This window comes from Myotis nattereri (genome assembly GCF_964212035.1).
Source record: "Myotis nattereri genome assembly, chromosome: 6".
Taxonomy (NCBI): domain Eukaryota; kingdom Metazoa; phylum Chordata; class Mammalia; order Chiroptera; family Vespertilionidae; genus Myotis; species Myotis nattereri.
Window position 1 is genome coordinate 13,698,449 of NC_138081.1, and position 15,146 is coordinate 13,713,594.

At 53.2% G+C, this 15,146-nt stretch overlaps 1 protein-coding gene across 1 annotated transcript; it reads right to left on the bottom strand.

Annotated features, from left to right (window-relative positions):
• Nucleotides 1-1,743: 1,743 nt before the first annotated feature.
• Nucleotides 1,744-11,070, bottom strand: TREML2 (triggering receptor expressed on myeloid cells like 2; the record flags this gene model as incomplete). Its single annotated transcript, XM_081093957.1, has 5 exons — nucleotides 11,010-11,070; nucleotides 7,545-7,865; nucleotides 3,324-3,732; nucleotides 2,151-2,257; nucleotides 1,744-1,928 (listed from the first exon to the last, which is right to left on the bottom strand). Exons 1-5 carry the CDS (start codon nucleotides 11,065-11,067, stop codon nucleotides 1,744-1,746), a joined length of 1,080 nt encoding a protein of 359 aa, XP_080950083.1. The 5' UTR covers nucleotides 11,068-11,070.
• Between the last annotated feature and the right edge of the window lie 4,076 nt (nucleotides 11,071-15,146).

The following is a 15,146-nucleotide window of genomic DNA, read 5'->3' on the forward strand; positions in this document are numbered from 1 at the left end:
TATGACACACAGTATTATAACTTGAAAAGAACTTGAGGACCAGCAACCACAACGCATGTGCTCAGTTGCATAAAGTTTGTGTTGTTTCCTTTCATTCTGAAAAGTCTTGAGGTAGGAATGAGTGTCCCCTTTCCCAGGAGAGGAAACCTGAGGCCGGGAGGGTTAGGACCTGCGCAGGGTCACACGGGACAGGTGGCAGCCCTGGTCCCTGGTCCTGGTCCTGAGCCCTGTGCAGCGCTCTCCCCGGGACAGCCTGCCCTCCAAGGAGACAGGGCAGTCTGGCTGCTGTCAGGGTCCATGGAGGGGAGCTGCTGGGGACCCGTTTTCCCCAGGGGAGTTCACCTCCCTCCAAGTTGCATAGCAGGTGGCAGCCACACCTTCCTGGTGGGGAGGACAGATGTCAGTGTGAGTGTGTGTGTGTGTGTGTGTGAGCACCAGGCCAGCCAGTTCAAGTTGAGTCTCCCCTCTGGCGCCCTCTCCTGGACACAAGGAAGAGGTGCCTCCTCTCTATGGTCCCATAGGATTCCCCCAGTCCCCCTTCTCTCCCCATATCCATCTTGGAGTGGCCGCACTGAGGCCCTGGCTGTGTTGGTCTCCTGACCATGACCTTTGCTCTCCCGCCTGGGAGGTCCCTGTCCCAGGCCGAGTAGAGATGCCGCATCTAGACCCACATGTTCTCCAGTCCGTCCAGGCTGCAGACCCGTCTTCAGGGGACAAATGCAGCCCTGATTGTCCAGCCTTCCCTGCAGGAGGGGCCAGGTCAGAGCCAGGAGCCTGTGAGGCAGGGGCACTTGCTGGCTGCCACCTGCCAGCCAGCCCCTCCTGGGACATGGCAGGCCACTGGGCCAGGCTCCTGGGCTGCATCCGCCCCATTGGCCCCACCCATCCCCACCAGGCAGTCCTGGGCTGTGGGAGCTCTGATCTGTCTCCCTGTGTCACAGTGGCTCCTCTCTCCCCAGGGGAGGACACCCTGGGAGGGAGGGTGTTGGGGGTGGCAATGCCCCCTCACTGAGCTGTGGCCCCCCTTCAGGGGACTCTGAAGGGCCTTCAGAGCTCAGACCTGGAGCCCAGGTGGGATTGGGGAGACAGTCTTGACTTCAGCCTCTGCACCCCAGCCTGGGGTCAGGCTGGTCCTGCTACTGAGGGGGGGCTCTCAGCTGCCCATCACACCTGTCCCAGGAGAAGCTGGCCAGCAGGTGGCAGCAGTGAGAGGGTGGGCTCTGCTGGCTCCCAGGACTTGAGGGGCCAGCAGCCTGGACAGGGCACATGGGAGGTCAGTCGGAGGGTACATGGCCGCAGGGCGGGCTGGACAGCTCTGGGGCCCCTGCTGCCGATGCCTCTGGGACCCCCAGCTCTTAGTCACTTTCTCCTCCTCCTCCTCCAGGGGGGCCGCTGGGACCCCGCTGCCTCTGGGACTTTCTTCCCCACGTGCATGGGGAAGCTGGAGGGGAGCAGAGGGCAGCTGAGGACACAGAGTCCAGGTGGGCAGAGGGCAGCTGCCCACCCCACCCTGCTCCCCTCTGTTGGACGGCAGGGGTCCGGAGGCCGTGGGAGCTGAGGCTTTGTCTGTAAACAACACCAGGCAGCTGGGGCCGGGCTCTGAGCAGATTCTGTCAGGGGCTTCCTGGCTTCCTGCGAGGTACCCTCTTGGGGGCCCCTCCCCTGGTTCCTGGCAGCCAGGGACTGGGCGGGTGAGGAGCAGCCTTGGGTTAGGGAGGCCTGAGCCCATCCGTGTAAAAGTCCTCACCCCCCAACCTGGCTCCAATCCAGACAGGTCCCCATCTTCACTTCTGTGACCTCCTGGGCTCCCTCGGGGAAAAGCTCCCCCACTCCGTAAGTGGCCTTAAACCACGCAGGCTTCCACGGAGGCTCCGGCCTTCCAGGGGGGGCCCTCCAGGGCCTGGCAGGGCTCCTGCAGATGCTGTAGCCTGTGAGGACGGAGAGGGATGAGGGGCGGGCTCCTGGGCGGGACCCCCATCTCCGGGCCCTGCCCCCACAGTTGCCAGGTCAGCCAGAGGGGATGCTGCACTGTCCCCGCCTGCCCACCCCCCTCCCTCACCTGGTGCCCCGCAGCCCTCCTGGGACACAGGCGAGGACACACTGCCTGGGACCCACTGCCCTGGGAGGCCGGGAGGAGGGGCTCTACTCACTGCCCACGTGTCTCTTCTTCCAGAAGCCATAGGCCGCGATCATCATCACAGGCACCGAGAGCAAGGACAGCACCCCCGCCAGCACAGTGGGGTTAGCATCCCGGGGCCTGAGGGGATGGGAGGGAGCGGGACGTGAGCACCAGGCCCCCCACCCCCTTCTTCAGCCCCCCCAGCCACATCTTTACACACACAACACACACTCACACACACATGCACATACACACCCCCCACACACACGAGAGGGGAACCCTGACAGCTGAGGGGAGTGATGGCCTCTCTTCCTTGGGGACCCAGCTGCGGGAGAAGGCAGTGAGGCACTGGGGGTCAGGGGAGGACGTCCCAGGTCGGGGGAGCATCTCTTCACTTTAGCACTCCCCTCCACTTCCCCCCAAATCTGCTCACGGTGAGGACAGGACTCTCAGAGACCACACTGGTGACAGAGGGACCAGGGCTCTTACTCTTCTCATGTCAGAGGCGGGAGGTGCCCGGCCTGTATTACCTCCGTCCTCTGTGTCAGAGGCGGGAGATGCCCGGTCTGTGTTCCTGGCCATGTCACCTCCATGTACACCGCCTGCAGCACCTCCATTTACTTTATTTTCTTTAGCTAGGGGACTTTCTCTTGCCACTGGCGCCCTCCATGCCACACATGCCCGGCAGCCCTCTACCGATGACCAACAGAAGCGGGAATATAAACACGCCAGCTCCCTGGCACCCCAGGTGGCTGCTGGACTCTGGCGCCCAGAGTTTCCAGTGGAACCCAGCTCTGCTGCCCACAGAGGCCGCCCTGGCTCAGCTTCTGCAGCCGCGGTCCCCTCCATCTCATGCTCCTTCCCCATGCTCCCCCCACGTCCTGGTCTCAGAGTCCGCTTCCGGGGAACCCAGATGAAAGCATCCCCATTTCCCACTCCCGAGCCACCTCCTTGCCCTGCCCCACCCTCTGCATCCACAGAGCCTCATGCTGACCCCTCCCCTGCCCTCATTCCCACGGCCCTGCTCTATGTCCTGTGTGTCCCTTCTCCATATCAGCTCCCAGGCTCCCACCTCCCATCCAACAAGCCAGCCCGAACTTCAGGAAGGCGGGGAGGCCGGCTGTGACCTGTGCACCGTGAGGTGTTCAGGCACCAAGAACTGTTGCCATGCCTGGCATGTCACTCAGCCCCTGGCCCAGGGTACCTGATGGGCGGTAATTTGTTGAGGAGTGACCTGCTGGTGCGGCAGGTTCTCATGGTGGGCGATGTGGTGCGCAGCGGCCCAGCCTCGGTGGAGACGGATGCGGGGGTCGCCGAGGAGGCTCTGGTGTTGCTGGGAGATGCAGTCGCCGTCTGGGCCTTGTTCCACGTGGGCCCCGGGGTGGAGGGGCTGGTGAAGCTGTAGCCTGTCACGGAGCTCAGCCTGATGGTCCCCGAGGCCGGGGAGGGCACGAGTCTGGCCAAGGTGAGGACCCCGGGAGTGAGCATCGTCACGCTGGTGGTGAAGGCGGCCCCCGGGCCTGAGGTCGGGGCGTGGCCCGTTGTGACGACAACGCCACTCTTGAGGATGTCGGCCAGCTGGGTGAGAGGAGTGCTTCCCTCGGCTGTGGGGACTGAGGACCAGACAGGGAGGAACGTTAGACAAGTTAGGGGCCCGGTGCTGGGAGCAGATGCCGGCAGCCCACACGGCTGCCTGGATGCCGGGGCGAGGCCTGTCCTGTCTCCCCTCCTGACCTGGGGCCTAGGGTCTGCTCCGCTGAGTGACCAGGTGTGTTTCCTCGGAGGGTGATGTGAGGAGGAAGTAGGCCCAGTAGAGAAGGAAGAGACTTTCAGTTTCTTCAGCCTCCCCGCCAGGCCTCTGCGGCCCAGAGGACTCGCCTCTCCCCACGCCCCTCTGCATGTCACTTCCAGACCCTCCTCATTTCTGCGGGTCAATGAGATTCCTCTGCTATGACCTTGGACAGGGTCTGTCCAGTGCTCCATCATGGGTGGCTGGGATCCAGAGGCGAGGCCAGGAAGCATCAGAGGCCTAGATTCCAAAGGATGATGCAAGCGGCGGGTCAGACACTTCCCTTGGGGGCTTTCTAGGGACACCAGTCACGCTACCCTCATCCATCAACCCAGCCCCTTACCCTCCCGTTTTCTAGAGGAAGGTTGGCAGGAAGGTTGGTCTTTGGATGGTCGGAGAGAAGGGACTTGTAATGCCGGAGTGCAATTCTAGGGGGCAGTGTTGAGTCTTCCTCTGTAGGGAATAAGAAACTTGGAGAGAGATGGCAGGGGATAGAGAGGGCTGCTGCATCCCACAATTGTGCCTGACAAGGTACCTGAGGGCCAGGTGGTCGGCACAGAAGATGCCCTTTTTTCTGGGCAAAGGAACCCAGAGCAGGTGGCATTGGTGAGGGTGGGCATAGAGGAAGGGCTGACCTGGAGCCAGCTCTCCCACATCATCCTGCTCAGCAGTGGGCAGACCCTCAAAGGACTCACATTAAGGGCCCTGGGAGAGCCAGCATGTGGACACTCTCTCCAGAAAGGCTCTCAAAGGTTGGGCAGAAAATGAGTGGCATCCAACACTCTAACAGCATCAGTGAAGTCACAGCCTTTGTTCCTGCCCCAAAGAGTTGGCAGGGGGAAGACCAGGAAAAGGTGACTAAGAGAAACCCTCCTTCCCCAACTCCAGAGAGGAAGGAGAAAGACTTAGGCAGCAAGCTACTCCCCTTCCCCCATTTCAGGTGCCCTGGCCCATGAAACCTGTCTTCACAGGGGAGTAGAAGAGCGCATATATTGCTAGAAGATTCTAGTTTTAATTGGGCTGAGGATTTTTTATTTGCTAATGACTGGAAAGAAATGCATAGCTGAAATCTCCTGAAATTGTCATTAAGAGATGCAAGTTGAGATTTGACATAGTACAATGGTCGGGGAGGGAGGGATATGCTGAGAAAAATAAAACTATTTCGTGTTTGTATCCCTATAAATTGAGACTTCAGTAAACTGGTTTCAGCCACTTCCCTGGGTCTAAGTTAGAACTAGAGAGAGGAGGCGTGAGAGGGGGATCCCCATCTGAGAGACAGTAGGGTCCCCAGTTCAGACCCAACAGAAGACGGGGACGCAGGCGGGTCAGGGAACAACGAAGGGTGGGCAATGAATTTCATCATTGTTGGCTACCTTTTTAGACTCTTTCACTGGCCCCTCACCCTCTCCTATGTACAAATGTGGGAGGACCTTGGGACTAGGTTCTTGGCTTGCCTCTCTTCGTTTTCTACACTCAAAGGAGAGCTTTTATATCTCCTTGAGTTTCTAAGAACTTTATTGAGATACTAGAGGCCAGGTGCATGAAACTCTTGCACCCTTTTGCAATCCAGGAACCCTCAGGGGATGTCCCACTGCCAGTTGCGGGATCAGGCCTAAACCGGCAGTCGGACATCCCTCTCACAATCTGGGACCACTGGCTCCTAACCGCTAGCCTGCCTGCCTGATCACCCCTAACTGCTCTCCTGCCTGCCTGATCACCCCTAACCACTTTGCCTGCCTGCCTGATTGCCCCTAACTGCTCGCCTGCCTGCCTGATCGCCCCTAACTGCCTCTGCCTTGGCCCCTGCTGCTGCAGCTTTCTCCAGAATGATGTCCGGAAGGTCGTTCGGCTGCCCAGTCTAATTAGCATATTATGCTTTTATTATTATAGATTATTATAGATAATTTACATCTCATGTAACACATCCATTTATGGTGTCAATTTCAACGATTTTTAGTATACTCACAGTCATGCATGTGGTCATATTTTTAGTGTAACCACAGTCAATGTTAGAAGTTTCATCTTCTCAAAAAGAAACCCCCCACCCTGTAGCTGTTATCCCTCAGCCCTAAGCATCCACCAACCTACTTCCTGTCTCTATAGATTTCTCTTATCCCTTGACTTTAAACTGTCTTTACAGAGACACTTCCCAGCCTCTCACCTGAGCTTCAGGCAGATACATCAACTGCCTGCTTCATTTCTCCGTGTGAGGTCCCGGGAGGTATCTTAATGGTAACGTGACACAATAGAGCTCTTCACTTTTCTCCTCCAAACTAGCTCCCCTACCCAGTGCGTAGTCCCGCCATCCACCTTGCTGATGCAATGGGACACCTTGGAGTCATCCTTGATTTTTCGCTTTTGCTCACCTCCCACATGAGCAAATCCTGTCTTGCCTCAAAACCGTACAGGGTGGGCAGGAGTCTGACCATCGTCGATTTGAGCCCCTCCTCTTTTTTCCGTCTCCAGGGACCACACCCTACTCCAAGACACTGTCATTTCCAGCCAGGACACCCACATGCTCTTACCTCCCACAGTCCGTCCTCCACACAGCAGCCAGTATTGTCTTAAAGGCACACACAACACACGCCACTAAGCTCTCCAGTAGCTACCATACTTAGAATAAAAAACTCCTTCATCATGGACTTCAGGGCTTCTGTTTGACTCTCCAACCTCATCTCCTATCATTCTGCCCCACATCAATATGGGCCTGTCTATAAGGCAGGCCTGCCTTATACAGCCCTCACTCCTTCTCACCCTGGGACCTTTGCATATGCATTCTCTGTCTCCCCCCCACCCCCACCCCTCACCCCCCGCCGCCAGGAATGACCTTTGGAGCACCCCCATTTCAACAGAATTAGAAATCTCTCATCATTTAAGGTTCTTCTTGATGTCATCTGCTCAAGGAGGTCAAGGCTGAGACTTCAGCAGCTTCCCTCACCACTGAGTTACTTTCCGGTTTATCACATTTTATTTTCTTAAGAACATTTATTGTTTTCTGCAATTATCATCTGATGATATACTATTGCCTGTCATCTCCCACAGGACAGAATTTTTAAAAAATATTTTTTTTATTGATTTCAGAGAGGAAGGGAAAGGAAGAGAGAGGTGGAATCATCAATGATGAGAGAATCATTGATCACCTGCCCCCTGCATGCTCCCTATCGGGGACTGAGTCTGAAACCTGGGCATGTGCCCTGACTGGGAATCGCACAGTGATCTAGTTCATAGGTCAGTGCTCAACCATTGAGCTATGGCTGCTGAGTGAATTGTGTCTGCTTTTGCTCACCATTGGATACTCAGAGCCTAGAATAGTGGCCAGCATATAATTAGGACTCAATGAATATATACTAAACTGAAGAAAACAAAGCACAGAGAGTCCTGAGTTCGAATCTCTGCCACTAGCTGGCTCTGTTGTCTTGGACAAGGTCAGAGTCACAGAGGAGTTTTTAGATCTCATTTTCTTTGTCTATAAAATGGTGACAATAATGTTCATGAAGATGTGTCAAGAACTGTGAGAGCCCTACTGTGCAGCGTGCTCACTGATGGATTATTATTACTCTTGGTACGTCCGATGTTAGTGCAGGGCAGAGCAAGGGGGACACCCCCACCCTCCGGTGCCCCAGAAGGCCTGCTCACCTGGAGACACTTCCAGCTGGAAGCCCATCAGAGGGTAGAGGATCCCGGAGCTGTTGCGCATGCACCAGTACCGGCCCGAGTCCTGGCGCCTGAGGGCCACCATGGTGATGTTGACCACCTTGGCCTGGGCATCGTCCTGTAGCAGGTAGCGCGGCCCCGGCGCCCAGACCCGGGTAAACCCAGGCTCACACTTCTTCCTCCTGATTTTGCACCAAACCTTGCCTTCCACATGTTTTTTGCGGTTCTTGTAGGAGCACTGCACAGACAGAGTCTCCCCTTCAAAATGCTGCACTTTGGAGTACACGCTCTCGGCGGGGACACCTGGGGAGACATGGTGTGTTGAGCAAGGCCCAGCAAGTGGGGGGCGGGGTGGCATCGTGAAACTTGGAGGGAGAGGAGATGGGTATTGACCTGCCGACGTGGGATACATGGTCCCAGGGAGAAGCAGCCCTTCTCTAAGGGAGCTTCCCAGTCTGAGGGGGCAGATGCAGGCCCTGCCTTCAGGGAGCCCCCAACAGACAGAGCCCCTTCTTCGTGGTATTTTCCAGTCTGAGGGAAACATGACAAGCCCCATGTCCAGAGTCTTGTGGGAAAGACCCAGGATGTGTCCTCAATAAGACAGACACATAGATGCAAGCGCAAGTCATCAGCGTATGACATTCCAGAGCACAATAACTTAAGTAGAAAGAAGATCCAACCTTAAGTTTTGAAAACATTAAGAGTGGTTATTTATTTTATAAACTAGAGGTCCGGTGCACAAATTCGTGCACATTGAGAGGAAATTAACCAGAAGAAATATTTTAATATCGTTATTTGCCCTTTCTCTATAATAGAAGTGTCAATCAAAGTCATGATTGACAATGACAGATAGAAACACATGCATGCAATTGGCACCAGTGAGCGTTTTATATATATAGATAAACTTGCTTAATTAGACCTGCTTTCTGATGTAGCTAAACTTTTTCCAGCCCAGTGAAGCCCCCCAACTTCTCTTTCAGGTAACTATCAGCAACACAGCAGTAAATATCAACACAAAGCAGATTATTATTGTAGATCACGCAGGGAGAACAAAGGTAGAATATTTAACTGCAGCAGTGTTTGACTATATTCTGCACAGTGAGAAAACCTTCATTTTCAAGTTCCACCATTTTTTACTTCTTTTCAGTGAGGTCAAGTTTCTAAACTTTCTAAATCTCCATTTTCCGGCTAATGAAAAGATAATAGGATTCTACTGAGTCTCCTATCTACCTACTCCAGGACTTCTGTGAAGATCAAATGAGATGACATTTGGTTAAAGTGTAAAATGTTTGCACCTGACTATAAAGCAAGTCATGTTCCTGGACTGAAGAAACTGCAAGGAGGCTAGTCACTGGGGAGAAGAAGCCGGGTGTTGCTACACGATGTCATTACCCAGCACCCACAGCCATTTTTGGCCTGGGCTGTGGGCCGCATTTTGCGCCATGTGGTCTCAGCAGCGTTGGCTGTGATTTGCTGGGCTGTCGCTCTGAGGTGGTGGCGGGGCCTGTGTCCACTTGGGGGAAACCGAGTGTTGCTTTGTCAGCGCCAGGTCCACGGTGCCATTTCTTTGTAAATGGCCAGTGCACGTCACAGCAGCTCCTGCGTTGAGCGTCTGCCCCCTGGTGGTCAGTGTGCATCATAGTGACCAGACGGATGATCAGAGGGACACTTACCATATTAGCCTTTTACATATATAGATAGGTTCACTATAGACATCTTTTAAATAGCAAGGTGTCTTGGTTCATTCTAGGTGGTGTTTAATTTTAAAATATCCTAGCTACATAAAACCCATAGATTAAATATGCCCCAAAGTGCATAGAGCCCTGGCCAGTGTAGCTCAGTTGGTTGAGCATTGTCCATGCAACAAGTGGTCGCAGGTTCGATTCCCGGTCAGGGCAGGTACCAGGGTTATGGGCTTGATCCCCAGTAGGGGATGTACAGGAGGCAATTGATCAATGTTTCTCTCTCATTGATGTTTTTTTCTCTCTCTTCCTCTTCTCTCTCTCTCTCTCTCTCTCTCTCTCTCTCTCTCTCTCGTAAAATAAATAAATAAATAAATAAATAAATAAATAAATAAATAAAGCATAGAAACTCCCACCAGAGTGCAAGCCAGAGAATTCTACAGTTATCCACTGGTCACTTCCAGCATGTCGCACACTGTGCCTAGGGATGAGATATGGCCTGTGCACTTTATGATCCACGGTCTGGTGGGGAGAGAATAGCGCTAAGTCAGATGTGTCGAGTCAGGGGACAGGGAAGAGAGGAGCTGGGGTGGGGTCCCTCCACCCCCTGCCTGCCGTAAGCCCAGCACCTGCCCCTTAACACCCCCAGAGCCTTCTGCAAACAAGCACAAATACACAAGTTACTCCCAGTGGGAGAGAACAGAGCACACATTCGGAGTCTAAATAAACACGGTGAAAACTCTGACTCTGCCACCCCAGCAGATCAGGTTGGTTATGAGAACTATGCCCTAGGACAGTGCCTTGAATACAGTAGGTGCTCAATGAATGCTTTTCCTTGAGTTGCTCCAGATTTCTCTAGAGCTATGATAACCAAGGGCCTGGCACCCAAGGGGACATCTGCCTCAGTTTCCAACCCAGCTGCCACAGTAGTGAAGGCTTGGCGTAAGGTAACATCCACCATCTCTGAGCATCACTTTGTCCCACGCAAATTAACACAGTGACCCAACTCGAGTATGTGGTAGGTGGGAAGTTTGGGGGCACCAGGATGGCTCAGCACAGGAGACACTCTTCTGCCCTGGCAGAAGGGGGGCCTCCCTGGGGGAGGGGCCTGATGGGGTGACCTTGGGAAGGGTCTCCAGGGTACTGGGTTCATTCGTGTCCACCTTCCACCCCTCTCACAGACGGTGAAGAGTGGGTTTTGCCAACCCCCTCCAAGCCCAGAACGGAGCAGGAAGTGGTAACTTGGTTGCCATGGCAATGATGGAGGCAGGATTGGGTGAGCGCCCACCTTAAGGAACATTGGTGCCTGTGGGTGGGGAAGCCCTCAGGGACGGCTTTCCCTTGGGACAGGGGGCAGTGGCATCAGCATTCTGAGAAAAAGCAAGTTCAAAGCACACACGCATGATGCAATGATTCCCGTAACAGCCAACAAGGCTTTCCTGACCGAGGCGGGGGTGGCGGCTTTCTGAGTGAGGAACTTGAGTGTCCCCAGTGTCCCCGGTCAGAGGCCCGGAGGGAGCCCTGCAGAGCGGGTCTGAGCTCAGGGGACCTGGGGCAGCGTTGCCTGAAGCCAGGTATTAGGATGGAAAACCTCCTTGGTCTCTAGTAAGGAGCTACTTAGGCTAGCAGCCCAACCTCCCCCTCGCCTCCTCCAACTCCACAGAATATGAGACAAGGTCATTGGGCAAGAAACAGCCAGGTGGGAGGGTCCAGCAAAAGGCGGTTCCCCACCCGCGCCCCCCCCCCGGCGCCCCCACCTTCTCACCTGAGACGCAGCCCTGGAGCCACAGCAGGAGCAGCAGCAGGAGCAGCGTGGGAGCCATGGCTCCATCCAGCTGCGGACAGTCACAGGCCAGAGGGGCCGACACCTGGGGCCCAAGGTCAGGGCCCCCGGCCGGTGCAGGATGGACCCCTGGGGTCAGCCAGGGGAGAACCTGGGCTTCTCAAAGTGAAGTTGCCCATTTAGGGAAGTGAGGAAGTCACGGGACCGCTGTGACCAGCCGACCGCAGGAGCCCCAGGAGCCGCAGCGCCTGGGAGGGCGGTGCCGCGGCTGTTTCCGCCCTCTTCCTCGAAACTTCGGGCAGCTGTGGCTGCACCACCCAGTCTGGGCCCCCAGCCCAGGGAGGGCTCACGCTCTCTGCATTCCCTCCTGGAAATGGGTCCAATAGTCGTGCTTCCTGCTCTGAGACTAGAGGCTGGTGTGAAGTTCTAGAACCTCAGGTACAGACTTCTCTGGAATGCTCTGGGCTAACACCGGGGGCAGGGGTCATGTGGCCAGGGCCAGGCATCTTGGACATTGCATTTTTCACAAACACACATTCAAAGGAGGTTCTTCTAAACTGACATTCATTCATTCATTCATTCATTCATCCCTGCTGGATGCATTCATTCTGGATCTCTCTCTCTCTCTCTCTCTCTCTCTCTCTCTCTCTCTCTCTCTCTCTCTCTCTCTCTCTCTCTCCCCTGACTGGTCAGATCAGAACTGTCACTCCCGCTTACACTTACAAATAACCTTCATGCTCAAATGCAGTCTTATTTTTGTCACAGTTAGAGTGACAGGAAAAAAATTCTAAAACTCAGAGACAAAGCTTTAGTTTCAGGGAGGGGACTCTGTGCTCTCACACGTGGGGGCACATGTGCGCGCACACACACACATACACACATTCACACATACACACACTCACAACCATACACACACTCACATAGACACACTCTCACACACACAACACGAGCACACAAACAAGCTGCCTTTCCTTTTCGCTACATGTCTCCCTAGCCCTACCCTTCTCTCTACCTGTCCTGCGCCCCCCCCCACCCCCACTCACCCACCAGCTCTCAGGAGACTCCTGCTCCCTCTTGCAGGCCTCCTAAAGCTACCCTCCCCCACCGCCTCCCCAGAAGCCACACCCCCAGCCCCTTCTCCCCCAGCTCTGGCCCCAGCCAGCACACAGGCAAGCCCGCTCCACTTCCTCCGCTCAACCCTATCTCACCGGTACAGCCACCAGCTCCAGCTATAATGACCCAGCATTTGGCCAAGACCCCGCCCTTCACCTAGTCCCCAGGGCTGAGAATCAAAGGCCACACTACGACAGCCAGGCGCTGTGTCATCTGCTCCTTCGGGTGTGAGCCAGGACGATGCGTGCTCCCCCCCTCACCTGTGCCGGCTTCCTTCCCCTTTGAAGGGATCAGAGCAAGAAGCCTCCAGGTTGCATGGCCAGCCACAGTCTGGAACTGAGTTTGAGCCTCCAAGTCCCAAACCAAGGAATTCCTTATCTTTGCTGACCCCAAACTTTCAGTCTCTTAACTTACTCGTGGGTTCATCCCTTCATTTGTCTGTTCTTACAGGCTTACGTGCAATGGTGGTGCCAGGCATGGGGTAGAGAAAGGAGGCCCTGTTGCCACTTCAGACCTCTCAGCTCCCAGAAGACCTGTCATGCTTCCCTCAGGCGCCCTTCCTTTCAACATTCTACCCCAAGCCTCGGATCCCCGGATCCCCACTGGGAGGCTATCTCACCTCCCAACACACATGCTGTCTTCCTTCCTCCTTTCCTCCCTCCCTTCCTTCCTTCCTTCCTTCCCTCCTCCCATCAGCACAGTGAACACCTCGGTGGTGGGATCGCATTTGTCCCTGCTGGGAACCTCGGCCTGCAGTCGGCATTGCCACTAGACCCCTGCCGTGTGCCCCGTGCGCCCGCCCAGAGTGAGGCACTGTGAGAAGTGCCAACACGGCGGGGTTGAGGAGGGTGTAAGAACCCAGACCCTCTCATTCCTCTGACAGAGCTGGTGTAAACTGGATTATATGTTCTTTGAGGGAAATTCGGAAGAATTTATCAAAATCTCTAAAAATGTGTATACTTCATTCAGGCTTTTACTACAAAATAAAATTTTTAAATATTTTTTAAATTAATTTCAGAGAGGAAGGGAGAGGGAGAGAGAGATAGAAACAACAAAGAGAGAGAAGCATTGATTGGCTGCCTCCTGTATGCCCCCAACTGGGGATCAATCCTGCAACCAGGGCATGTGCCCTGACCTGCACTCCAACTGTGACCACCTGGTTCAAAGTTGATGCTCAACCACTGAGCCACACCAGCTGGTCATACAAAATAATTTAGTACAGCATGACATTTTCCTGTTTCTTTCTACAAGGTGGGGCAAAAGTAGGTTTACAGTTGTGAGTACATAAAACACAGTGTTTATTCTTATATTATTACTAGAGGCCTGATGCACAAAATTCACGCAAGAATTTTCCTTCCCTTCCTTCCCTGGCTGCCAGCACCGGCTTCTATCCAGCACCCGGGACCCAGGCTTCCCTTGCAGCCTCGGCTTTGTCCAGAAGGACCCCTGGTCTAATTAGCATATTACATTTTTATTATTATAGATGTATTAATTACTGTATTGTTTTCCATACTAACAGCTGTAAACCTACTTTTGCCCCACCCTGTATTTCCATTAAAAAAAAAAGTCTCATTTACATAGAGTAAAATTCACTCTTTCAGTTGGAAGTGCTGGGAGGTTGGCATATCTGCAGGGATGTGTAACCACCACCATAATCAAGATATAGAAACATTCTGCACCCCTAAAGCTTCCTGGGTCCCTTGGTAGTCCTCCCCTCACCCCACCCTCGGTTCCTAGCAAACACTGGCCTGCTTTGCTTTTCGTCCCCTCTGTAGTTTTCCCTTTTCAGAACGTTATAAAAATGGGTGATACCAGCCCTGCCCAGTTGGTGGGAGTGTCATCCCAGGCACTAAAAGTTTGTAGGTTCTGTTCCCAGTCAGGACACATACCTAGTGTGCAGGTTCCATCCCCTTAGGTTGGGGCATGTACAAGAGGCAACCAATGATGTATCTCTCTCACACCAATGTTTCTCTCTCTCTCTCTCTCTCTCTCTCTCTCTCTCTCTCTCTCTCTCTCTCTCTCCCTCTCTCTCCTCTCTAAAGTCAATAAAAGCACATCTTCAGGTGAGGATTTTAAAAGAAAGAATGCTCTGGACGGCAATGCTCATGGTTAGATCATTGCCCTGCATACTGGAGGGTGGGGGATTCGAATCTCTGTCAAGGGCATGGGCAAAGGCAAGTGCCTGGGTTGCAGGTCCAATCCCTGCCCCCAGCAGGGGTGCGAGTGGGAAGCAACCAGTCAGTGTGCCTCTGTCACATCGGTGACTCTCTATCTATCTATCTATCATCTCTCTTCCCCCACCTTCCTCCCCCCTCCCCTCCCTTCCACTCTCTCTAAAATCAATGGAAAAAAATATACTAACTCCTTGACTGAGGATTAATTTTTTAAAAAAAAAAACGAATGATACCATATGGCTTATTTCACTTAGTATAATGCATTTGAGATGTGCGTTTGGTGTTTTAGTAGTTGGTTCCTTATATTATAAAATAGGATCCCATTGTATGGATGTACCACATTTGTTTATCCATACCCCAGTTGAGGGACATTCAGGTTGGTGTCTAGCTTTGGATTATTCCAGGTTAAACCACTATAAATATTTGTACACAGGTCTACATAGATTTACATTTCACTTGGGTAAATAGCTAGAGTGGAATTATTAGGTTGTATGGCAAGATTACGTTCTTATTATTAAAGTTTGAGTGCTCTTTGTATATTCTGATGTATTTTTTAATTGAATATGTTTTTTGCAAATATTTTTCCAAATTTATTGTTTATCTTTTTATTTTTTTTATTATACTTAGTATACTTCAGGAGCAAAGGCTTTTAATTTTAATGAAGTTCAATATATCATTTTTTGACATACTTTTCATGTCATATATATATATATATATATATATATATGTAGCCTATCTAATAATAGACAAACATGGTAATTGACTGTACCTTCACTACACCTCCCATTAGCTAATCAGCAAGATATGCAAATTAACCACCAACAAAGATGGC